At 43.9% G+C, this 27,148-nt stretch overlaps 2 protein-coding genes across 6 annotated transcripts in view; both read left to right on the top strand.

Annotated features, from left to right (window-relative positions):
• Positions 1–74: 74 nt before the first annotated feature.
• Positions 75–18,747, top strand: LOC115115137 (RNA-binding protein 4-like). Of its 5 annotated transcripts, none has more exons than XR_003861327.2 (9): positions 75–145; positions 9,801–9,951; positions 10,307–10,511; positions 11,452–11,579; positions 12,136–13,121; positions 13,610–13,672; positions 14,214–14,285; positions 14,505–17,021; positions 17,797–18,747. XR_003861327.2 is itself a non-coding variant. In XM_029643627.2 (8 exons), the coding sequence occupies exons 2-8, from the start codon at positions 9,808–9,810 to the stop codon at positions 14,869–14,871; spliced, it is 1,944 nt and encodes a 647-aa protein (XP_029499487.1). In that variant the 5' UTR covers positions 75–145; positions 9,801–9,807; the 3' UTR covers positions 14,872–18,747. The 5 variants fall into 5 exon arrangements, 3 of the variants coding, with proteins under 3 accessions (XP_029499487.1, XP_029499486.1, XP_029499488.1); XR_003861328.2 differs by having other exon boundaries at positions 14,505–17,901; positions 18,341–18,747; XM_029643627.2 differs by having other exon boundaries at positions 11,473–11,579; positions 14,505–18,747.
• A 3,692-nt stretch (positions 18,748–22,439) lies between these two features.
• The window catches only part of LOC115115129 (alpha-actinin-3-like), a 52,278-nt gene continuing 47,569 nt past the window's right edge, over positions 22,440–27,148 (top strand). The window contains exon 1 of the mRNA XM_065025393.1: positions 22,440–22,751. Within this exon, the coding sequence (XP_064881465.1) occupies positions 22,617–22,751 (135 nt within the window). The 5' untranslated portion in view covers positions 22,440–22,616. The remainder of the gene's footprint in view (positions 22,752–27,148) is intronic.

Here is a 27,148-nt window from a genome sequence, read left to right as displayed (position 1 = left end):
TATAATAGCCTATCTGTTAGAAAATGTAATACGGCGATTGTGAAGAATCAGCATTCTGGTGTGGCAGCCCCCCAACTTCCCCATTGGTGAAGCCTTCTAAAAAACGGAAGCAGGCGCTACCATTTTGAAACACGGCACTGCTTAGGTAAGTAAGATGGTAGATTTATGTACCTCTTTTATTCGATTTATTTACTAAAGATGAACAATATAAGTAACCATTCGTATAAATATTAGGTTTTAATCGTCAGCGGAAGAACCAATGACACGAAACACGAAAGCGTATTGTCGTTCCATTGAAGACATTTTCGCTATCGTGCAATGTATCCGTTCCAGTGCGGAAAAATGCTGTGACTAACATTTCCAATGTAACATTGTTTTGTTATATGTCCACCACTCATCCGATACAGTTCGTGTACTGTTTTTGTAGATTGGATTAATGATAACACAACAATGGCATCAAAACCCCATTTCCAGCTACTTAGGCAAATCGTCTCACATTTTCGCCGCGAGGTTTGTTCAGTTTCGGTCACACCAACCAAAACCTAAGCATCCTCTCCAGTCCATATGGGTAATTTTAAAGAAAACATGTGTCGTCTATCAACTGTTTCTCAGTCTTAGCAGCGAATTGGAAAGTCATGTAAACCCGAACCACGTTTTTGATACATATCTGTAACGTCCATCGGGAGATTCCCAATGGCAGGGTTGCCAGGTGAAGCTAAAATTTGTAGCCCGGTGACCTCTGAAAACCCGCCCACAAGGCCTGACAACTAGCCCAAAAATGTTTTTCAGCTGCAAGGGAGGAGTTGCCACATTTACCCAAAACCCCTTTTCCATAACCGTATTGAGCGAATTAAGAAGGAATATCGACGTATTTTTTTAACAGCGTAGGCTAAGAAGCTAAATCCGGTTTCCCATCACAATGATAATTCTTGCCAGTTTAAGACTGTCGCAAGAGAAAAGATAAATCACCCTTATTAAACTCTCCAGATAATTTTCCATAAATGGACGTCATTTAACTTGTTTTGGCTGCTATGATTGAGCAATGTGTGGTATTTGCTCAATATACCACAGCTAAGGGCTGTTCTTAGGACATAGCTTTTAGCCGTGGTATATTGGCCATATACCAAAAACCCCGGAGGTGCCTTATTGCTATTATAAACTGGTTACCAACTTAGAACAGTAAAAAGTATGTTTTTGTCATTCCCCTGACACACATCTGATATACCATGGCTTTCAACCAATCAGCATTCAGGGCTCAAACCAGCCAGTTTATAATTGTAAATAAATCCAGTTTGCAGCATGTGCATAACTATAGATAAATTAGACAGGAGAGTTTGAGTGATGAAAGTTGGACAGAGGATCTCGAAATCTCTGCAAGAAACACTTGGATGAATGTCCTTGTTTTAAATGTTATGTTATTTTCTGGCAATTGTGCCGTTATTATGTGCCAGATGTTAAGACTACAAACCGTTATAAATGGCCTATTTGCAAGATTTACTTGTTATTTCATAGGCTACTGACACAAATCAGGGGTTATAATTGCAATTCAACTTTGCCGTGGTTTGCTGAGCTAGATGCAGGTAGCCTATAGCCCCTGATATGCCAAAATCTAATTTCAGGTAAAAATCCACAATGAAACTGACATTAAATGTGGAGAATGATACATTTACAATAGAGCTGTGACCATGATCACAAGGCCACAACAACAAACTGAATTCTAGGCAATTTATTACATCTGGTTGCCAGCTCCGGGTAGGCTTCACAAGTGGCACAAATTTATTTGCAATGACTCCAGTGATATCGTCATTTCAATATATATATTTATTGTATTTATATATATATATATAATTTTTTAAAGTATTTTTTAAACTCTAGTTCTTGAACTGCATTGTTGGTTAAGGGCTTGTATGTAAGCATTTCACGTTAAGGTCTACACCTGTTTTATTCGGCACATGTGACACTTACAATTTGATTTTAAATGGTAGATGACATAGAAGTTAATAGCCTACTTGATGATCAATAGATGCAAATGAAACCAATCATTTTCTACAATTAATGGAATTTTCATTGTGGACTTTTTCCATTACACAAGCTACATAACCATTTCCACTCGCGCAGTCCTGCAGACCCTTGAACTGAGCATGCGTTAAACCCTTCGCTTGATACTGTTATCCATAAGAAAAGTCTACATCAGAATGCAGTTTACTTTAGGCCACCTCCTGAGCAAATTTATCTAAAGAGCTCTAAATCAAATCTAATTTTATTTGTCACATACACATGGTTAGCAGATGTTAATGCGAGTGTAGCGAAATGCTTGTGCTTCTAGTTCCGACAATGCAGTAATAACCAACAAGTAATCTAACCTAACAATTCCAAAACTACTGTCTTATACACAGTGTAAGGGGATAAAGAATATGTACATAAAGATATATGAATGAGTGATGGTACAGAGCAGCATAGGCAAGATACAGTAGATGGTATCGAGTACAGTATATACATATGAGATGAGTATGTAAACAAAGTGGCATAGTTAAAGTGGCTAGTGATACATGTATTACATAAGGATGCAGTAGATGATATAGAGTACAGTATATACGTATGCATATGAGATGAATAATGTAGGGTATGTAACATATTAGGTAGCATTGTTTAATGTGGCTAGTGATATATTTTACATAATTTCCCATCAATTCCCATTATTAAAGTGGCTGGAGTTGAGTCAGTGTCTAGTGCGCATTACGTCGTTTTCCAATGCGTGGTCGCCATTGTATCAGTTCTAGCACGTTAAAATGTTTTTGGGAAAAAGGGTGTCTCCATAATGAGGATTCTTAATAGCCTACCTACAACTGGTCAAAAGTTATCACGACGTGCGCGCGTGCTACTCTGTCGCGGTGACTCAGCTGCCTCTGCTGCAGCACTCTCTTCAACCAGCGACCTCAACACACACACACCCCTCCGGCCCTCCCCCTCTCCACCATTCATTCACATACACAGTAAGCAGGTCACAGTGAAACATATATATCATTTTATTTTAGAAATGCCACAGCAGCCGCGGTGCAATTAAGAAGTAGACCAAAAAACCTACCACCCGCACCAATAAAATTTCCCCGCAAATGTTTTTATTTTTATTGCAACAATAACAATTTTACACATCAATACAGGGACATTCCTGTGAATAAAATCAAATAATAAAACACCAAGGGACCATAAAAATAAATAATAATCAGGACATTTTTAGATGTGACAAGGCAATGAGACATTCACAAACATCCAGAGACATGACTTCTAATATTTTTTCCCTACTTTTTAAGTTTCACAAGTTTGAGGGATTTGTAAAATTGTAAAAGTTCAATAAAAATAAAATAGAAATTTCCCACCCTATTTACATTTTGTGAATATAATATTTGACCAAGAGAATAGTAATGTTAATAAAATAGTTATGATCGGAATTTACAAGGATAAGCATAATGCCGTTTTAATGTCATCAAAGGTCATTTTGGAGACTATATACACAACCATTCATGAATTTCAATCCATAGTTTACTAGAATGGCGGCATGAAAAAAATACATGTTCTAAAGATTCTGAATCAGAGGAGCATTTTTTTTGTCAAAATGTAACATTTTGTGCAATAAGTAATTAACAGGGTAGATGTGAGAAAATATTTTAAAATTAGTTTCTTTAAATGTTGGGATAACTGGACAATTAAAGTAAAAGGTCATGGCTTTTGACCATAGCATGTGTTGGTCACTTCCATAGCAATATATTGAATTATAATCACAAAAAATACTTAATTAACTGCCAATCGTATCCACTTATCATTTAATTTTTTATCCAAAAGGTTCAAGTCATTCATTTGTAAACTTGGTAAAGTGGAAACAACCTCATAATATAAGTGTTCTTAATAAGTGGATTTCCTATTCCTATTATTCAAATCACTGTTTTATGGAGGGGAAATTGTTCTTGAATATCCTTTTCCAGTTTTTCTTTTTTTCTGGTGTAACTTAGACCATTTCACAGGTAATTTTGGAGGGTCAAAGTCACATTTATTTTGTAATTCAAGTTGGAGTGTATTGAACAGACTGTTAGGGATATGATACCACATAGAGGTAGGATTAGACAGATGTCATTTCAACAGTTTAATTTAGGAAAAGGGCAGTATCATCTGCAAATTGACTGAAATGTATCTTAACTAAAAATACGGAAGTTTACAGACACTTAGGTTGGAGTCATTAAAAATCATTTTTCCACCACTCCACAAAGTTCTTGTTAACAAACTATAGTTTTGGCAAGTCGGTTAGGACATCTACTTTGTGCATGACACAAGTAATTTTTCCAACAATTGTTTACAAGATAGATTATTTAACTTATAATTCACTGTATCACAATTCCAGTGGGTCAGAAGTTTACATACACTAAGTTGACTCTGTCTTTAAACAGCTTGGAACATTTCCGAAAATGATGTCATGGCTTTAAAAGCTTCTGATAGGCTAATTGACATCATTTGAGTCAATTGGAGGTGTACCTGTGGATGTATTTCAAGGCCTACCTTCAAACTCAGTGCCTATTTTGCTTGACATTATGGGAAAATCTAAAGTAATCAGCCAAGACCTCCAGAAAAACAATTGTAGACCTCCACAAGTCTGGTTCATCCTTGGGAGCAATTTCCAAACGCCTGTAGAAATGACGCAGCCGTCATACCGCTCAAGAAGGAGACGCGTTTTGTCTCCTCAAGATGAACGTACTTTACAAAAATATATATTATTATTTTTGAATTTTTACCCCCCAATTTCGTGGTATCCAATTGTTTTAGTAGCTACTATATTGTCTCATCGCTACAACTCCCGTACGGGCTCGGGAGAGACGAAGGTTGAAAGTCACGCGTCCTCCGATACACAACCCAACCAAGCTGCACTGCTTCTTAACACAACCTTGGTTAGTGCACCCAGCCCAGCCCGATTTCCCTACCGGCCAAACCCTCGCTAGGCCAATTGTGCGTCGCCCCACGGACCTCCCGGTCTGGGCCGGTTACGACAGAGCCTGGGTGCGAACCCAGGGTCTCTGGTGGCACAGCTGGCGTTGCAGTACAGCGCCCTTAACCACTGCGCCACCCGGGAGGCCCTGATGAATGTACTTTTGTGCGAAAAGTGCAAATTAATCCCAGAACAACAGCAAAGGACCTTGTGAAGATGCTGGAGGAAACAGGTACAAAAGTATCTATTTCCACAGTAAAACGAGTCCTATATCGACATAAGTAGAAAGGCCGCTCAGCAAGGAAGAAGCAACTGCTCCAAAACCGCCATAAAAAAGCGAGACTACGCTTTGCAACTGCACATGGGGACAAAGGGGATTGTGGGGATTGCAGTTGGGGATTGTACTTTTTGGAGAAATGTCTGATAGAATTGTTTGGCCATAATGACCATCGTTATGTTTGGAGGGAAAAGGGAGAGGCTTGCAACCCGAAGAACACCATCCCAACCGTGAAGCACGGGGGTGGCAGCATCATGTTGTGGGGGTGCTTTGCTGCAGGAGGGACTGGTGCACTTCACAAAATAGATGGCATCATGAGGAAAGAAAAGTAGGTGGATATATTGAAGCAACATCTCAAGACATTAGTCAGAAAGTTAAATCTTGGTCGCAAATGGGTCTTCCAAATGGACAATGACCCCAAGCAGACATCCAAAGTTGAGGCAAAATGGTTAAAGATAAACAAAGTCAAGGTATTAGAGTGGCCATCACAAAGCCCTGACCTCAAACCTGTAGAAAACTTGTGGGAAGAACTGAAAAAGCGTGTGCGAGCAAGGAGGCCTACAAATTTGATTCAGTTACACCAGCTATGTCAGGTTTAATGGGCCAAAATTCACCCAACTTATTGTTGGAAGCTTGTGGAAAGCTTCCCAAAAGATTTGACCCAAGTTAAACAATTTAAAGGCAATGCTACCAAATACTAATTGAGTGTATGTAAACTTCTGACACACTGGGAATGTGATGAAAGAAATAAAAGCTGAAATAAATCATTCTCTCTACTATTATTCTGACATTTCACATTCTTAAAAAAAGTGGTGATCCTAACTGACCTAAGACAGGGTATTTTTACTAGGATTAAATGTCTGGAATTTGAAAAGGTGAGTTTAAATGTATTTGGCTAAGGTGTATGTAAAACTTCTGACTTCAACTGTATATCACCAAGGGCTTTTTAAGCCTATTGGCATAGACATGGGCTAGTAACTTATAGTCAGTTACCAACAACATGATTGTTCTCCAATTGTCCTTTGGTTTGGGTATTAGAACTATTTGTCCCCGTCTCAAAGGAGGTAAGAAAGCAATAACTCTCTAATATCAGGCCAAAAATCTCAATAGAATTCAGCTGTCAGGACATTCGGTCCAGGGGATTTACCTATAGGAATTTGTTTAATGGCTTGGTCCAACTCAGTAATACCTATATCGGAATCACAGAGTTCCTTAAACATTTCTTCTATATCAAATCAAAATCAAATTTATTTATATAGCCCTTCGTACATCAGCTGATATCTCAAAGTGCTGTACAGAAACCCAGCCTAAAACCCCAAACAGCAAGCAATGCAGGTGTAGAAGCACGGTGGCTAGGAAAAACTCCCTAGAAAGGCCAAAACCTAGGAAGAAACCTAGAGAGGAACCAGGCTATGTGGGGTGGCTAGTCCTCTTCTGGCTGTGCCGCGTGGAGATTATAACAGAACATGGCCAAGATGTTCATAAATGACCAGCATGGTCGAATAATAATAAGGCAGAACAGTTGAAACTGGAGCAGCAGCACGGTCAGGTGGACTGGGGACAGCAAGGAGTCATCATGTCAGGTAGTCCTGGGGCATGGTCCTAGGGCTCAGGTCCTCCGAGAGAGAGAAAGAAAGAGAGAATTAGAGAGAGCATATGTGGGGTGGCCAGTCCTCTTCTGGCTGTGCCGGGTGGAGATTATGACAGAACATGGCCAAGATGTTCAAATGTTCATAAATGACCAGCATGGTCGAATAATAATAAGGCAGAACAGTTGAAACTGGAGCAGCAGCACGGCCAGGTGGACTGGGGACAGCAAGGAGTCATCATGTCAGGTAGTCCTGGGGCATGGTCCTAGGCCTCAGGTCTTCCGAGAGAGAGAAATAAAGAGAGGAGAGAATTAGAGAACGCACACTTAGATTCACACAGAACACCGAATAGGACAGGAGAAGTACTCCAGATATAACAAACTGACCCTAGCCCCCCGACACATAAACTACTGCAGCATAAATACTGGAGGCTGAGACAGGAGGGGTCAGGAGACACTGTGGCCCCATCCGAGGACACCCCCGGACAGGGCCAAACAGGAAGGATATAACCCCACCCACTTTGCCAAAGCACAGCCCCCACACCACTATAGGGTTAACAGAGTTATTAACAGAATCAAAAAAGGAATCCAAGTCGCCTTCCGAAAGATGAGATTGATACAGTGTACTCTAGAAAGAGTGTATTTCCTTATTAATCACTTCAAGATCATCAGATATAGTGTTGTTTACATAAATGGATGAAATACTATTCCTAGTCTGCCTACTTTTCTCCAAATGAATGAAATAAGATGTGTTTTTTCCACCTTTCTCAATCCATTTGGCCTTTGAACGGATGAAGGCACCCTGTGCTATATCGTTGTATATGTCGTCCAGTTCATCGTTTTCAAAGTAGCCCAATTTACCGGAATTCAATCGTGAACATGGCAACACTGCCCAATGGTTCAAGCATTTATTTTAATTTTATTTTTTTAACTTTGTCTCATTTAGAAATAAATAGTTTCCCCCGCTCCAGTGATGCCTCAACTGAAGTCGGTTTAGTGATGGAAATATAAGCTTTTCGTATACCATGTGTATATATGACTAATACAACTTGAAAATATATCTGATCTCAGCGGAAAGGCTACCATGTAGAGCATTTCCAGTATTCTATACATGTGCTTGGCACAGAAAAGTACATTTTAGCTAGCATAGCAACTGGCCCTAAACTGTTGTGATAAACCTGCAGGGTAGCCTAGTGCTTCTTGACCTGAAAGAAGTAAGGTCAGAGTTCAACATGTTGCATGATAATAGAATAGGCTAGTAAGGCTACATAACCAAGTGTCAATGGTGCCTTCCATATAATTACATATTAGAAATATATGGTGTCTTCCATATAATTACATATTAGAACTCTATGGTGTCTTCCATATAATTACATATTAGAACTTCATGTCTTCCATATAATTACATATTAGAAATCTATGGTGTCTTCTATATAATTACATATTAGAACTCTATGGTGTCTTCCATATAATTACATATTAGAACTCCATGGTGTCTTCTATATAATTACATATTAGAACTCCATGGTGTCTTCTATATAATTACATATTAGAACTCCATGGTGTCTTCTATATAATTACATATTAGAAATCTATGGTGTCTTCCATATAATTACATATTAGAAATCTATGGTGTCTTCCATATAATTACATATTAGAACTCCATGGTGTCTTCTATATAATTACATATTAGAAATCTATGGTGTCTTCCATATAATTACATATTAGAACTCCATGGTGTCTTCCATATAATTACATATTAGAACTCCATGGTGTCTTCCATATAATTACATATTAGAACTCTATGGTGTCTTCCATATAATTACATATTAGAAATCTATGGTGTCTTCCATATAATTACATATTAGAACTCCATGGTGTCTTCTATATAATTACATATTAGAAATCTATGGTGTCTTCCATATAATTACATATTAGAACTCCATGGTGTCTTCCATATAATTACATATTAGAACTCCATGTCTTCCATATAATTACATATTAGAACTCTATGGTGTCTTCCATATAATTACATATTAGAACTCTATGGTGTCTTCCATATAATTACATATTAGAACTCTATGGTGTCTTCCATATAATTACATATTAGAACTCTATGGTGTCTTCCATATAATTACATATTAGAACTCCATGTCTTCCATATAATTACATATTAGAACTCTATGGTGTCTTCCATATAATTACATATTAGAACTCTATGGTGTCTTCCATATAATTACATATTAGAACTCTATGGTGTCTTCTATATAATTACATATTAGAACTCTATGGTGTCTTCCATATAATTATATATTAGAAATCTATGGTGTCTTCCATATAATTACATATTAGAACTCTATGGTGTCTTCCATATAATTACATATTAGAACTCCATGTCTTCCATATAATTACATATTAGAACTCTATGGTGTCTTCCATATAATTACATATTAGAACTCTATGGTGTCTTCCATATAATTACATATTAGAACTCTATGGTGTCTTCCATATAATTACATATTAGAACTCTATGGTGTCTTCCATATAATTACATATTAGAACTCTATGGTGTCTTCCATATAATTACATATTAGAACTCCATGTCTTCCATATAATTACATATTAGAACTCTATGGTGTCTTCCATATAATTACATATTAGAACTCTATGGTGTCTTCCATGTTGTTATTCTGCATGGTGGTCAATTGTCAAATATTTTCCTGACACATACTTCCTTTTCCCCTGTGGTCTCGTCATTCATTTTGTCAGCTCTTGCTTTCTCCCTTATGGGTGTCTCTTGGACTGTTTTTTTTTTTGGTGTTTCCAGCATTGTGGACAAGTGCAAGTTCAGAATGTTTTGTCTTTTACAGTATGTTCACTTGACTCTCTCTCTCCCCCTTGTGTCCCCTGTCTGCCTGTATCTATCTGTCTGTCTGCCCGTATCTGTGCATGTCCCACCACAGCTCCACTATGGACAAGAGCAACACGGTGAAGCTCTTCGTGGGCAACCTGGCTCTAGACACCACCCAGGAGGAGCTATCGGCCATCTTTGAGGCGTACGGCCAGGTGGTCAGTTGCAGCGTTCTCCGACAGTTCGCCTTTGTACACCTACAGGTAGGCTATAGATATCCCATAGGGAGGACTAAGTCCCAATTCTCTTCAGTTCTTCTAAAGTGTACACTTGCACACTCTTCGTCATGGATATAACAATGATCTAAACGCCTTCCAGCCAATGTTTACACCAACCGATCCTATTCTTTTAAATCCCCGGCGGTGAGTGCACTACAGAACTGTGTGTTTGTCATTTTTAAATGGTGATTGTTTTTGTGTGTACATAGGCTACATTGAGTTGATATGGTACAAAATGTATTTCCTCATTGAGTTTTCCTCACTTTAAAGTCTCCTAATCTAAATGAATGTCTTATTATTTTTTACATTTACTTTGTTTTCTAATCAAATCTACTCCCAGGGTGAGGGGGCTGCGGAGCGGGCCATCAGGGAGCTGAACGGCAGGGAGTTCCGGGGGAGGAACCTGGTGGTGGAGGAGTCCCGGGGCAGACCGCTCCACTCCACCAAGGTGTTTGTGGGGAACCTGTCGGGCATGTGCACCACCGAGGACCTCCAGGAGCTCTTCCAGACCTTTGGTAAAGTGCTGGAGTGCGACAAAGTCAAAGGTGAGCCACGCCCCTTCTCATTGAGGGGTACTCCACGAGAAGGGAGTATCCCTACGAGGGTGTCTCAGGGGGATTTGGGATATGCAATGAACACATTTCCACTTCACACATGTATGTAATACACACTTGTACACGTGTGAAATAGGACAAATATAAGCACCCACCAAAATAATAACGTTATTATAATGGTACTCATGGGGGTGAAGGGAGAGATTGCTCAGTATGGCGAAGGGTGAAGTTGACCCTAGATGTTGATCTTGGGTCAGTTTGCATTTCCCCCACTACTAGGGCGGCAGCTAGCCTAGTGGTCAGACCGTTGGGCCCGTAACCGAAAGGTCGCTGGTTCGTATATACTCAAGCCGACAAGGTGAAGAGTCTGTGTCCTTGAGCAAGGCACTTAACACTAATTTGGCTGACCCTGTAAAACAACACATTTCACTCCACCAATCTGGTGAATGTCACAATAAAGCATATGTGTGTGTTTTAATGGTTAGGTTTGGGGGAAGGGAAACTGATCCTAGATCTGTACCTAGAGGGAATCTCACCGTGGAGCTTACAGTACATTATGGCGTACAAGTGGTTGAAGTAGGCCGGCCGGTGTCGTCTAGTACGGAGTACAGACACCTAATACTCTACCTCTGGAGTGCTGCACCTCTTATAGAACAGGCCATTGGCTTTCATATATGACGGGTACCAGCACCCAAAATGAGTACCGTCACCTATGTCATTGCACTGCATACCGGTGATGGGTAGTTGAAAGTGTAAAGATCCAAGGTTTTCTAAGTTGTTTGGGGCTTTTTCATTGTGCAACTTGACAATCAGGTAAGGTTTGTGTGTAGTTGTATAGAGCAGGAAGAAACGTGTGTGTATAGAGTGGTAAGATGTGTGTGTGTGGCATGCCCGGTGTGGTTCTAACTGGTGTCCCTGTGCTCAATGACAGCCAGGCTCTCCTCTTCTGCAGGCTACGCCTTCGTGCACATGGAGAACAAGGAGGAGGCTCTTCAGGCCATCGAGGCCCTCCACGGCACCTCCTTCAAGGGACGCCCGCTCTCCGTGGAGCTCTCCAAGGTGCTGTAGCACGATGCACTGACATGGAGATAGAATCCCTTGACTGGCACCCCCCACTCCTCCATTCAAGTCAATTGGCATTGTTAAATGAGGATCGGTGACCATTTTGAGTGTACCCATGAGGGTGCAGCCAAATTGCTGTGGTCTGAGGGGTGATGCCTGTTCTAGTGATTCTATTTTTGTGTACTACATTACCCATACTGCCCTGCCTTGTATATCCAGTTCTATGATGGTGAAGGCGTTCCTGAAGGTTTAGCATGGTGTACAACCGCAGTGGTTCTCAAACCTCTCCTCGCAGATCCCCAGCCATTCCATGTATTTGAATTATTCCACAGCTAGGACACCTGATTCCACTTGTCAACTAATCATCAAGCCCTTGACTAGGTGAGTTAGTTTAGGACTGCAACAAAATTGCAAAATGTCTGGGGGTCCCCGAGGAGAGGTTTGAGAACCACTACAGTGCCTATAATGCTCTGAGTTGTAGGCTAGATCTGGTTGTTTCTTAGTAAAGACAGTTCCTGAAGCTCGCTAACAAATGGTGTCCGTCTCCATACAGGTGCAGCCCTCCAAGCAGACCCCGACGGGGAAGATCCCCTGTGTGAGCTGTGGGAAGCAGGGCCACTATGCCGGGGAGTGCCCTGTAGGGAAGTCCTCTCTGGAACAGTACCAGAGCCAGGCAGCTGTGTTAGCTGCAGCCGCCGCCGCCGCAGCCGGCCTGCCCCTCCAGGTCCAGCAAAGCGTCCACAACTCTGTCTACAACACCTCGACCTTTGACCCCACCTACGCGGCGTTGACGGGCCTCACCACCGGCACGCGGGCGGAAGGAAACCCCGTCAACCAGGCGGTGTATGGTGCCCTGGCGACGCAGGTCTACGGCGCTAACGTGGCCAATCAGCTCTATGGGGTCCAGGCAGCCAATCAGGCGGCAGCGTTGACGCAGGCGGGAGCCACGCAGGTGTACGCCAGCTCCATGAACCCCAGCCATGCTGCTCTCTACGGTCAGCTTAGTCAGATTGCCGCCAGCCCCGCTGCAGCATCCGCTGCCGCCGCCTACTCCACGCCAGTTTACGCGCATGCCATGGCTAACCACCACCACCCGGGGGCCATCTACCTGGCTGCACCTGGCGTAGAGATGCCTGCGGCCGCCGCGGCAGTCAACCAGGCCTACGCCATGGCGCCGGCGCTCTATGGGGGCGCCCAGCATGCCTACGGCCACTTGGGGATGGGTGCCGCCATGAGCGCGTCGGCGGACCCGTCGGCGGCCATCTTTGAAGCGGCGAGGGTTCAGCACTACTTTGCCCAGGGACAGCAGGTTCTGGCCGAGCAGCAGAACGCGGCGGCAGTGGCTGCGGCACAAGCGGCAAAGTCTGGAGAGCGGGACCGGAGTCCCCTGAGGCGCTCTGCGGGGTCCCTGCTGCCCGATCCCGTCATGAAGCCCTTCATGTACCAGAGAGCCCCTAAGCAACGCCGGCCGCTGCTCCCCACCCCCGCCGGGCGAGCTGCAGAGGAAGCAGCGGAGGCTGGAGAGGACCCCATGGCTAGGTACTACCACTTCCTTCTCTTCTTATCCAACCCTCTTTGACCCTTCACGATTTAGTTAACTTTACAGCTAATTACAAGTTAAGAAAGTCCACTAAGTAGAATTTTGACTTAGTCTCCCATTGACATCATCAGTGCTGGACTAAAGTAGAAGTTAGTTTTCGCCCCAATGCTTTTAGGAGCCCTTAACCCTAATCTCTTTATTGAAGCCTCTTCTACCCTCCCCAATGCACTACACCCTACACACTATCTTCTCACTACAAACCTTCCTCAGTGTTCAGACTTCAGGAGTGGTAGTGGACATACTTATAGCAACTGAATTGCTCAGTACATTATCCTTCATTTCCATCAAAGACTTGCTTGACCCCTTGTACATTTTCTGAAAGCCTGTTTGTGTGAAAAGACTACAATTCCCTACTGGTAGATGATCTAAATGCTCTATCTGTCCCCCTCCCTTTCTCCCTCCCTTCCTCCCTCCGTGTGGATCTTAGAGAGCAGTGCCAACAGTACGCTGAATACAACCACCAACAGTACCAGCAGCTCCAGCACTTACAGTAATTAGGAGAATCCTAATTTCCAGTCAAAACTTCTTTAAGTCAAGAAAGTCCACTTTTAAGTCCAATTTCGACTTAGTCTTCCATTTGCGTCAGTGCAAGGCTAAGTGAAACTTTGACTTCAGTGGAGGTTAGGGTTCGCCACAATAGTTTTTAGGAGCACTTAACCGTATTGAATCCTCTCTGACCCTCCCCAATGCACTACATCCTCTCCTCCTTTTCACTACGTGACCCTCTGTCTGATGTTCAGACTTCAGGAGTGGTAGTGGACATACTTCCTGGAACTGAATTGCTCAAGACATTATCTTTCAATGCCATCAGACTCTTAACCCCATGTACATTTCCTGAAAGCCTGTTCTTTGTGAGCAAAGACTACAATTCCCTAGTAGATGATCTAAAAACGCTCTTTCTGAAAGGCTGTTTGTGTAAAAAGACTACAGTTTCCTACTAGTCAATGCCTTGGTGTTAAAAGACTACAATTCCCTACTGGTAGATGATCTAAATCGCTCTATCTTTCCCCCTCCCTCCGTGTGTATCTTAGAGAGCAGTACCAACAGTATGCAGAGTACTACCACCAGCAGCACCAACAGCACCAGCAGCTCCAGCAGCTACAGTATGCTACCTACCCTACCTACCGCGCCCCCCGAAAGGCTCTCTGTACCCCCACTCAAATTTTTGTGTGTAAAAGACTGTAATATACAATCCCTAGTAGATAATCCCAAACCCTCTTGTCTGTCTGTCTCCCTACCCTTTTTTCTCTCGCTCTTCCCGTCTCACTCGATTTCTCCTTCTCCCTCCCCCTTCTCTCCTTCTCATTCCCTCTCTCCCCCAGGTACTATGCAGAGTACTACCAGCAGTACCAGCAGTATCAGCAACTCCAGCAGTACCAGCAACTCCAACAGTACCAGCAACTCCAACAGCTCCAGTACGCCTACCCGCCTCCCAACCACCACGCCATGGCTGCCATCCCTGCCCACGCCATGGCGGGCCACGCCCACCACCACGGCCAACCGGCCCACGTCACGGCGCTGGACGCCGCCCTCAGGCCAGTGGTGCCCGCCTCCGCCGTGGCCGCCGCCATGGTGGCAGCGCCCAGAGTGTATGAGCCGCCGCTGCCGCCGCCACCGAACCGCAAGGAGGCCGTCCTCCGCCGAGCCCCCGAACTCTCCCTTCACACGCCTGAGCCCCCCTTCAGATAGTCACCTCCCTCGTACCCCTCCTCTGTCCCCCCCTCCCCCCTACCACTGTATACCACCCTCGTACCCCTCCTCACTCTCAGCTGTGTGTGTCTGTGTGTATCTGTGTGTGTGGGTATATGTGTGTGTACTGTGGCGGTGGGGATTTGTGTGTTTGGAGTTTAGGAGTTGTCCTTTGACTACAGTAAAAACCCAACCCCAACTTGGTCCTGGTACCACACTAACAGTGCAGTTAAAGAAGGGTAGACATTCTGTCATCTTACCACCACACAATGTTTAGCTATTGACTCTCTCAATGGTAGACAGGTGCCAGTAGCAGACAGTCAATGCCTTCAACATAGAGATGAGGTCAAAAATATCACAACCGATTCTTGTACTGTCTGCGCTGTGGTGTGTTGCGTAGCTCCAGGGTTGGAGGGGTCTGTGAGTCTTGTATGCGTCGGGACTGTGGTGCGAGTGTGTGTGTGGGAGTGGGAGAGTGATGTTGGCTTTCTGTTGTTACGATGTAATACACACACTCCCACACGTGCTGCCTTGTTCCATCATGAGCTCACCCCGGGGAGATTCGAGGAACATAGGCACACTGTACTATATGAAACTACCCTCTACCTCTCCAACCCCCTCCTTCCCTCACACTGTAACCCCAACACTGAAAGACACTGCTGCATTTCTGCCCTTATTTACTCTGTCTATACCTTAGCCTGGGTAAACCAAATGAGATGCCGGGATCACCACGGGAACAGTAGAGGGTTTAACATTCAGTCTCTCCATACCTACCTCTGACAATGAGAGCACTGAGGTTAGCTGGTTAGAATATGAATGGTCTGTCTTCTATCCATATCAGCCAGTGTCAGTTGCAGGCTTGGGGGTCCATTTCAATCAAATTCAGCTTAATTTCAAATGGAATTGACCCCATCCCTGGTCAATAGTTTGGAGAAGAATGACACGTTTTAGGGACAACGTTTTTTGTATGTACTGTATTACTAGAGTCTTACTGCATCAGTGCATCTTGAGAGGCCTTTTAAAGTAGGACATATTTTAGTTGAGTTTTGTTGTAATGTAAGTGGTTGTCGGGTCGATGAAGAGTACATTCTAACCCCTCAGATCAAGTATGAATTATTTTATGGATTTATAAGTAAGTTAACTTTTTAGACTTGCTAGAGAATCATGAGTGTCAATGAGGTTTAAAGGAAAACTCCACCCAAAAACTATATTTTGGTGTTTTGTTTCATTAATCTATTTTCAACGATATGTCACTTTCAAAATACAGGTCATCCCTGTATGATCCATTTAGCATCAAATGATGCGGCGTTTTGAAAGTTACATATCTCGATTGCTGACAAGCAAAACATTTTGGGACTATGTCAACAATGGACTAATGAAACAAACACCAACATATTGTTTTTGGGTGGGAATGTCCCTTTAACGTTGTGCCTAAGCTTTGTGTGAAGTGCGTATAGCGGAGGGGAAGATCTCCTTTTTAAAGGGCTTTTTTTCCCCCTTTACATGTCAGTCTTTTTAATCTGCGATGGAGGGAAAGGGGTTAGGATAATGTGGTGCGGTAACGTTCACACCGATGATGAGAGATGGAGCAGTATCTTTCAGTCTCCCTGTTCCCGACGTATCCTTGCACCCCGCTGTAAGACGACTCACTACCCCCGTACTTCGCTGTGTCCTTCCTCTTCTCCCTGTGATTTTAGTGATTTACTATTTTATCTTGCATATAATCTCTCTGTCTCACACACACACACACACACACACCGAGTTTCATCTGTGGGATCTCGACGATCAGGAAAAAAAAAACACCCTTTCTTGTTATGCTTGTTGCTTGCCTTGTTTCTGACCGTATTTTTAGAACTATTTAAAATATTTTTTTTTTAACAAAAAGGAAAAAGGCATGCTTTTTAATATGTATACTACACATACCCAGCATTTAAACAATAAAGAATGTTTCTGACTACTGTGAGGAAGAGAAAAAACTGCGTTTCGGATGTTTCTCCCCGTTCTTGTTTTTCCTTTTCCGTCTTTTTTACTCCTTCCTGTCTCTCCTTCCTTGTTGTAATGACCAGACACATATGACTGGGGACCAGGGTGGCAGAGACAAGGAGGAGTAGCGTCTGTGTGTGCCCCCCCTAGTCTGCCTCGTGGATGGGGTAAGTCTGGTCTGGGGTCAGCGCTCCTCTCTCCAGCCTCACCCAAACTCTAGGCCTATAGCGCAGTGAGACAGACCCTGGGTGCCAATAATATATATTTTCTCCTCAACTGTGCACTTGTTCACATCCCTTTACTGTTGCGAGAGGAAATGAGGATGTTTTTATGGTGCCAACTCCTAGGCCAGGTGTATTCAACTCTGACCCTACGAGGTCCGGATCTTGCTTGTGTTCTATTCTACCTGATCATTAATTGCACCCGCCTGGTGTCCCAGGTCTAAATCAGGCTTTGACATCCAGAGTTGAGTTTGAGGGTTCTAGGCCATGTCTCTGCTAATGAACAAGTGTATACTTCAGGAGGAAAGAGACCTGGGACATAACCCCTCGCAGGTACATCAACAAGGCATCTACTGTGTTACCATGCACTCATGTCTGAAAACAGCTTCCGTCACCTCTGATCTTTTTGATTTCCACTTCGTGCCAAACTAGTGTCGATTTCATGCCATTTTAATTGCAGATTCACTGTTGAGTAGAGTGGCGTGCAATACTTGCTTGCAGAGGACTCCTTGTTTTAACAATGGGTGGACAAACACAAACATCAGAGACTTGGGGAGAGGCACACAGATAGAATGACTGTGGGGGGTGCTGTGTGTCTGCTCCTACCCAACAACCTCACCACCAACACCATGTGTCTGTCTCTGCTGTGTTGGATGTGCATGTCACTCTGCTCTCTGTCCAAAGCCCCGTACATACTGACCTACTATTCCAACTGAAATAGGTACCGGCCGCCCAGACACCACCCAGCAGGTGTGAGGTGAGAGGGGGAAGACAATAAACGTCGCGCAGGCAAATGGGAAGTGGGAACTCAATCTTCTCCACCAAGGTAATGAAACAGCACTGTCCCCCTCTCTGACTGTGCCTTGACCGAAACACCCCTTCCCCCTCCTCGTCCGCCATCACCCACCCCCCCCCTCTGTAGCTCCCCTCTCACCTGCGTTGACATTGCCCGGGGGGCTTCTTTTGGGGGTCACTGCTCACGCTGTGATGTCTTCTACCAGACTTCCAGTGACTTGTCCTGTCTCTCACCATGCAGAACCTACAGTGACTGGGCTGTCAGTCTCTCTCTGTGGTGCTGATGTGTGTCTGAGAGAGACTGTGTGTGTGTGACTGACTGTGACTACATGTTTGAGAGCCAGAGACCGTGTGTGTAGTTTAAAGAGTGAGTGAGTGTGTCACTGAATCTCTGTGTCTGAGAGTGTGTGTGTGTGTGATGTCGTTGGTGTTTTGAGGCTTGATACATGTGGATCCCCCGCCCCCGCTAGTGACTCCTACACCGCCGTATTCGCCGCCCCTCCCCCAACCCATCCCCCTCTGCGCCTGTCCGCCGTACACAGCTTGCTGCCGCCGCCGCCTGCCGCCATCTTGGATCTAGGCTGGGCTCTGTGGATCAGCAGCCCCCGACTGGCCACACCCACCCCTGGCTATGGCTGTAACCATAGAGACCTAGTTAATGACAATGGACACCGTGTATGGTGGCCTAGTGGGGTCACACGGCTGGACAGAGTATAAACTCATCAGAGACTTTGTAGGGCGAGAGTTTTTTTGCTTTGCTAAAACTGTGATGCTGGGTTTGCCACGGCTGTGTATGGGAGTTTAATCACTATTCACCACCTCCTTGCAGTTGAATGACTCAAGTCAAACTAATTTCTAATTAAATCCGATAAACTGACCTTGCTCTGGAGGATAACATTTGGAATAGGTTTTTTAACAGCGAGTTCCCTATGGCCCTCTCGCCCTATCAAAAACGTCCTATAAGACAGACCGGCCCAGTAAGGGCCCAACTACCTGCAGATTCACTGTAATCTCAGGACTCCTATAGGACTTCTTTGGTATGGGGACTATTTCTCTCCTCGAGGTAGCTGCTGTCCCTACACCAACCCGCTGTACCTGTGGGTTGCAATGCGTATCTCTGAATCTCCTCCTCCTGTTGAGATGATTGAATACACACACACCCACTCATCTGAGGTGTCCGGCATGTGGTCTGAACAGCTGAGTAGTGCGTTGCCGGTGGGGGACAGAGACGAGAGTCTCCACCTCTGTCTTATGAATGAAGTTAAGGAAAGGATGGATGGATGGAAGGAAGGTGAGTTGGTAATGTAGGGATCTCCAGCTCTGATCCATCCCTGTTCCCTAACTCTTCTATCCTGACCATGGGGGGCCCTACAGGAAAGTCATAAACACTGGTGCTGCACAAAATAAACTGAGTCGTCTACCACTGCACCAGATGGTTTTTAATGCGTTTTGGGGGGTAATCGATACAAATCCCCCCACCAAAATACAACTGATTCTTCGATCTCCATGATAAGGATGTGATGCTCTTTCCCATACAGTCGCCTCTCACTCTGACCTGGATGTGTGGAGTCTGACTCTCTCTGGTGTTTGAGTAAATGTAGCCAGCCAAGAAGTTCTGGTCTGCTCCCTATTGTCTCACACTGACTGACAACCTCATGGCTGCTCCCTCTCTCTTCACAGCACAGGACAGGGAAGCCATCAATGCTGCCTTACACATAAACACACACTCAAAGTATACCATGTCTCCAATACCAATCCCATGGTTTTAAATCCTCACGGAGTGAACGAGTGCACATTTCAAAGGGAGGGGACAGAATTGGAATTGGGCCACAGTTTTGCGCCCTGGGTCGACACCCAAGTCTACTGTCGTTCACACTTAATAACGTTGTTGCCCAAATGCTACCTAGTCACATCAAATATTATATTCTCACAATCAAGAACTTACTTGTAACTATGCTGTAACCAAGTTGACTTAATTGAGAATCTGGGCCCAATCAAGTGTAGTTACAGTGTAATGGTGTGTGATTACATGTGGTTAGGGAAGAAGCTATATATAGACTTACAGTATAAAGGCAGCTTGATGTAGTGCTAGCTCGTATTGTTATCTAATACCTATGATCTTACTCTGAGGCCTTTCATTTCTCTTGGTGTTGGAGGAGACATGTTTAGGGAGAAAGAGCATCTTTGTACACCAAACTGGATTGTTCCGGCGATGTTTTGCAATGGATCGATGTTGAGTCATTTGTTACTTTAAGCACATTTATAGGAAAAAGTCAAACAAAGAATCAGCATGCTTGACGGAGATGAAGGGGGACATTTCCACGGTGCAAAATTGTTCACATCTGTCAAAAGAAAAACCCAAAAACACATTATAATCTGGCAGTGTGATTTTAATTTGACATTGTTCTTCAATGTGCGTTATAAGAAAGTGCATAAACTAGTTTACTATACTTCAAGGCATGAACAGTGGCCTTTTTATAACGCACATTGCTGAATAAGTGGCCAATTAAATCACACTTCCAGATGGTGAGTTTTAAAGGATTTTTGCACCATGAAAATGTTGCCCATAATGTATTATGACTAATGAATAACCCCATGACTATAATAACCTTTCTCCTTGCCTTGCTTATGTCTTGAGGCACTGTACCGTCTGCATGGCATTCCCAAATAAATGAGTTTTTGAAATAAACGTCATGTTTTATTCTCTCTTTAATAATCACAATAAGGCTCATTTAAAAAGCTTTTAGCAAACAATTTGTAGCCACTTTTTTAACAAGCAGTGACGTGCCATTTAATTATATTTTTTTGTGATAAAACATTTGAGATATATGTTATACTGTAGGCCTAAATCACTTTGTTTGACTGTATTATGCTGTTTAGCCTTCTGACATTCATATGGAATGTATACATGGAAAATACATAGCACGGCTGGGGGTCCCCGACGACAGGTTTGGAAATGGATGCAATTAAGCCTATTCCAACAAGCCTAAGTCAGTTCGCTCGATTCAAAATGATATCTTTCTACAGCTTGAGATACACTGTGTCTGTATGATTTATAATGACACATCTGTATCTTCAGGAGAAGATGTAGCTGTACGGACATTTAAGTTGTCGGAGGTCTGTATTTATCATTGGAGTCGGTGTGAGGGGTATGGAGCCTGAGCGACAGCAAAAGTCTAAACGGTATCCTTGGGATGTCCCAACTCAGAAGTCAGTTCACTGCAGTTGAAATTTAAAACGATTAAAGGGACATTTCACAATTTTTCAACTTCATATTCATCCTCTTGAGCACCACCCCAACATCAACGTTATGTGAAAATGGCGCATTTCTATGTTTTGTATTAAAAATGTATAGAGGAAGAATCTAAGTCATCAGTATGCATCGTGATTTTAAACAATTATGAGTACAATTATGAGTAGGCAGTAATTATTAATTGTCCACTAATTGGTTGATGACATTGGAAATATTTTTGTATCTTTTTTACTACAAAACATAGAAATGCAACATTTTCACAGTGGAAACGCATTCAGAGCAGTGGAAACGCGTTCTCTGGAGTGATGAATCACGCTTCACCATCTGGCAGTTTGACTGACAAATCTGGGTTTGGCGGATGCCAGGTAAACGCTACCTGCCCCAATGCATAGTGCCAACTGTAAAGTTTGGTGGAGGAGGAATAATGGTGCTGTTTTTCATATTTCGGACTAGGCCCTTCAGTTCCAGTGAAGAGAAATGTTAACACTACCCCACTACACATACAATGACATTCGAGACAATTCTGTGCTTCCAACTTTGTGGCAACAGTTTGGGGAAGGCCCTTTCCTGTTTCAGCATGACAATGCCCCAGTGTACAAAGCGAGGTCCATACAAAAATGGTTTGTTGAGATCGGTGTGGAAGAACTTGACTGACCTGCACAGAGCCCTGACCTCAACCCCATCGAACAACTTTGGGATGGATTAGAACGCAGACAGTGAGCAAGGCCAAATCACCCAACGTCAATGCCCGACCTCAATAATGCTCTTGTGGCTGAATGGAAGCAAGTTCCCGCAGCAATGTGCCAACATCTAGTGGAAAGCCTTCCCAGAAGAGTAGAGGCTGTTATAGCAGCAAAGGGGGGACAAACTCCATATTAATGCCCATGATTTTAGAATTAGATGTTCAAGGAGCAGGTGTCCACATACTTCTGATCATGTAGTGTATGTTGATGTTGGGGTGGTGCTGGAGATGATGAATATGAGGTTGAAAAGTGGTGTTATTTCCCTTTAAGGTTATGGTAAGGGTAGAGGTTAAGCTTAGGGTGTAGGGGACAGATGTACCAAGGTTCCCGGATAGTGGTGCCTACCAGAAGCAACAGGTGCACTCCACAAGCTTTTGCTTATAAATTATGTCAGTAAGCGGTGCGATTGACATCTCCATCCCGCTCAGTCCTCCCTGCCCCAGGATAGGTCAACTCCCCAACCACAACCCCGCCCATTGCACCTTTTTAGGGTGAATCCGATACCTGTGCGCCCGGTATCTCACTTTTTGGGGTGCGATCACGTGTGCTACTTTTGGAAAGAAGCACCCGCCAAGCAGAGCTTCTGGTAGTGGGAGCTGCACCTCCGCCGCAGTCTGTACTCTGCCCTGCCTCTTCTTTCTCCTGACCAGCACACCTGACAGACAGCGACTCTTCAAGCCCAAGGAGGGTTCCTTCTCGTTTATTTTCTACATAATCAGAAGGGGGTACTAGAAACCCCAACAAGGCGTGATGATGGCTGTCGAAACCCAAGCGCAATATACCACCTCTTATATGATGAACGAGGAACACCAGTACATGACGCCAGAGGATGAGTGGGACAGGGACCTACTGCTGGACCCCGCCTGGGAGAAACAGCAGCGAAAGGTAGGCCACCTTTGGGATCGGGCGGTGGGTGAGTGAAGTCACTGTGGCGGTTGAGTGTTGGCTGGAGCGGCCGTTGTGCGTTACGGGCGCTTGTGTGTCTGGCTTGAGTCTAGCCCACTCGTTGCGCGTGTTTTATGAGTTCAACAAGTACCCACGGGCAGAACCAAATGGATGTCACGTAGGCTACTAAAGCCTCTTTAAAAGTTATTAAAGTTAAAAATGAAACAGCATAAACGACCGAGAGAGAGAGTGGGTGGTTGCGTCTTGGCTGCTGAGCTAAGGAGTTGGAGCACGGACCTGCCCCTCTCAGGGCACGGACCTGCCCCTCTCAGAAGCTATGAGCAGAGCGGTTAGATATTTGTTGTCTCTCACTTATTTCCCTGCCAGAGCCACTTATATATATCCACCCCCACATATTTAAGCTTACCAATACAACAAATAGGGACTTTTACGCACGACTTTTCCAACAGGTCACCATGCACTATAGGCACAACTTGACCAATTACAGAAATCCTAAGCTATGTTTCGGCCTACCAGTCAATAGTTAGACCTACACAATAAAAGCAGGCCTATACACATAGAGAAATACGTTGATATATTAGAAACGGAATGCTTTTTAAACTCTATCTCTCAAAACTACAAGTTGTCTCTCTAAGGGAGAGTGTCCATTATCATGCTGTGCTTGAGGAAGTGCCGTGTAGCCTAGAGTAGAGAGCTGTGAAGGGACCTGGGCCCACACGTTGTCTTAGCAATCAGTTGGCCTTGCCCTACTCGCCGAAGAGGTTGACAGGTGCATTTAATGAGCTCTAGCTGTCAAACCTAAAAGTCAAATGGTCTGATGTGACAGTTAGCGATGACGTCCGCCTCGCCTGCATATGCTCTATGGTCTGGCCTAAACTTGGATGGGGACAACCATACTACAATAGGGAATTCATTGAGCATATGACCAAACTGGCCATACATGACCGTTCGTCAGCTAAGCTGTCATAGGCTTACATTTCTATATTTGGGCACCCATAGCTTTGGCCTGTGGTTAGGCCTATGTATACTTAATTACCATTAGTTTACCAGAATAAAAAAATCACTCTGTATATGCATACAAGCATTCATTAGGTAATGTATGGAGTCATTTCAGGTCTTGAGTCCATAGAAGTCAGTCATTCTATATTCTATTTCTTAGTTTGAGTCTATGGAACTCCCCTGTCTCACTATGATGGGACAGTTTCCTTCACACAGTCACTGTACAGGAGCTCACAGGGCCTTAAGGGTGAGAGACGTCAACAGATGGCCACTCTGGAGGAGAGGAGGAATGGAGGAGAGGAGAGACGGGGCTCGTATAGAAGTACACCAACGGTTCATTTCAGGCCCACGAATAAACATGTCCTAAAAATACTCCTGAACACTTTCTGTTCCTCCCCCATCTCTCGCTCTCTTTTCTACTCCCTTCTTCTTCCTCTCCCTCTCCCCCTCTTTCTCTCTCTGTCTCTCTCTCTGTCTCTCTCTCTTTCTCTCTCTCTCTCTCTCTCTCTCTCTCTCTCTCTCTCTCTCTCTCTCTCTCTCTCTCCTCCCTCCCCCTCTCTCTCTGTCTCTCTCTCTCTCTCTTTTACCTCCTGGACAGTTCCCTCTCCAACAGTCTTTCTCACACCTTCTCTGTTTCTCAACAAGTTGTTGTGTAGCTGTTTATCTTCATAGAGCGTAAGTCGATATGTGCCTGTCAGCCGCGCACACACACACACACACACCCACACAAGAATACACACACACACACACTCACCCCAGCTTACCCCCCCACCCACCCACACACACACACACTTTAAGGAACAGCTCAAGAAGCTGATGTAATAAATATAGAAAGCTGCATCATTCTGTGGTGAAATGGATCTGAAAGAGGCTCTGGGCACCTGTTCTAACCCCATGCTCCAGATTTCAGTGGAAAAACCCTTGGCTGCAGACAGGCTCAGTAATAAAGTGTTTGTCAACACACTGTGACTCTGTTGAACATGATACGGCTTCAGAAATGGACGACACACTCATTTTAGTTTATTGCCACTGCCGGTGACTTGTACATTTTGACTTTGGGTGTATATTTATCTATATAACCTTCATGTATAGGGTCGGATTTTGATATTTCACTTGGTCCTAAGTGGTGAAATAGTGCGATTGACCAAGGTTCGAACCAGTGCCGCAAGACTGTGTTAGCCCGTTGAGCTAAAGCCTAGGTAATAGCCTAACACGAGGTGCTAACTCAAGTCTTCAGGTCTCAAGGCAAGGTTTTTTGTCACTAAGTTTACAAGCCACTAGTGTCATTAGCATGTTACAGTGGTGTGATATATTGTATCTGAGCGTTGGCCGCCTAAGCATTTCAGAATGAAAGGATGATGGATGAGAGGAAGGTGTAAACGATTTCTTTTCACATACCCTGTCCTCTCTGGCTTTACCTCTGTCACAGCCATTCTTTTCTGCAAATAGAGAGCTAGGGAGCTATTTTGTATGATTTGATCCAATACTTTTATGTGAAAGTGCCGTAAGCCTAAGAAGGAATAGTGTATTGTACGTTTCTACTGTATCTAAAGTTCTGTGTAACTGATGCAATAAAAAAAGGTTACTATAACGTTATTAAGCATATTTGTTAACCTTTATTTCACTAGGCAAGTCAGTTAAGAACAAATTCTTATTTACAATGACAGCCTACCCGTCTAAACCCTCCCCTAACCCGGACGTTGCTGGGCCAATTGTGCGCCGCCCTATAGGACTCCAGATCACGGCCGGTTGTGACACAGCCTGGGAACAAACCAGTGTCTATAGTGACACCTCCAGCACTGACCACTGCGCCACTCGGGAGGCACTCAAGCCCCAAGGCAAAACATAAAATAGACACAGTTTACAGACTACATTATATAACGCAACACTTTAGGTTTAAGTTGAAACACATATTAGCCTGATAAACACTTCTTTAAGAACTTACTCCCTAACGAAACAAAAATGAACTTAAATTTACACCACAGAGTGTTAAGTTGGCCAAGGAGGGCCCTCATCACCACAGGATGTGGACTATTCACAGTTTCACACTCAGAAACAACAGAGTCAACTTAATATGATCAGGGAGGCAATTCCCCTGTGGATGGTAAGCTTACACCTTCCTCTTCTAAGAAACCCAGAATGTGTAGCTGAGGCTGCTGCCGTTATATGTAATAGGTTATATATAGGTTCGCATAGTGTTAGGATGAGCTACTGAGATGCCAAGCAGTTATTCAGCTAGCTAGCAATCATATGAGCGTTCCAGAAACATGGCTAACCAAACAACACTCTCTTGCTGGTGGGCACTCCCATTAAAGGGTAACTACATCCCAAAAAATGTAATAAAAACATTTATCCCAGACCTCAAAATTGGTCTCCTGATGCAGTTTAAGCATTGTTGTGGACTGAGAACATCCAATTTAGTTGTTTACTTTTTTTTAAGTGTGATTTTGAGAGTGAAAACCTGAAAAACCGGGGAAAACGGGAAGCTGAAAAAACTGGGGGAAACGGAAAGCTGGAAACACAAACGGAGAAAAATAAATTGGGGAAAAACGAAATGGAATCAGGCTAAAAATGAAACTGATTTTATAGGGGCCTATGTAATGTGAACCACTCCGCATTGGACTTATTCCCGTAGGAAGAGGATCACTCTCATAGCCTGTGTCCCAAATGGCACCCTTTCCCTATATAGTGCACTACTTTTGACCAGATTCAGTTTCAGAGCCCTATGGGCCTGTAGTGCACTATGTTTGCAACCTCAGTCAGTGTTCATAGGCTTGGCGTGGACGCTTGAGAGCTTATCTTTGAGTAGTAGATATTGATCCATCAAGAAAACGATCACTGGTTGTTGTTGTTGTGGCTACTGTCTTTCTGTAAGGCCTGTAAGCTGCTCAGGGAGCCCAAGGAAGTAGGCTTTGATGGTGTGTGTGTGTCCGTGTGTGTCCGTGTGTGTCTGTGTGTGTCTGTGTGTGTCCGTGTGTGTCTGTGTGTGTCCGTGTGTGTCCGTGTGTGTCTGTGTGTGTCCGTGTGTGTCCGTGTGTGTCCGTGTGTGTCCGTGTGTGTCCGTGTGTGTCTGTGTGTGTCTGTGTGTGTCCGTGTGTGTCCGTGTGTGTCTGTGTGTGTCTGTGTGTCTGTGTGTGTCCGTGTGTATCTGTGTGTGTCTGTGTGTGTCTGTGTGTGTGTTGCTCGAGAAGTAGATATCAATTGAAATCAAATAAAATGTTATTTGTCACATGCTTTGTGGACAACAGGTGTAGACTAACAGTGAAATGCTTACTTACGGGTCCTTTTCCAACAATGCAGAGTTAAAGATAAGTTAAAGATCAAAATTGGAATATTGGCAAAGTGAATAACGAATAATAATAACGAGTAGAAAATAA

The sequence above is a fragment of the Oncorhynchus nerka genome, linkage group LG12, assembly GCF_034236695.1.
Source record: "Oncorhynchus nerka isolate Pitt River linkage group LG12, Oner_Uvic_2.0, whole genome shotgun sequence".
Classification (NCBI taxonomy): Eukaryota; Metazoa; Chordata; class Actinopteri; order Salmoniformes; family Salmonidae; genus Oncorhynchus; species Oncorhynchus nerka.
This window is presented reverse-complemented; position numbering and strand designations above follow the sequence as displayed.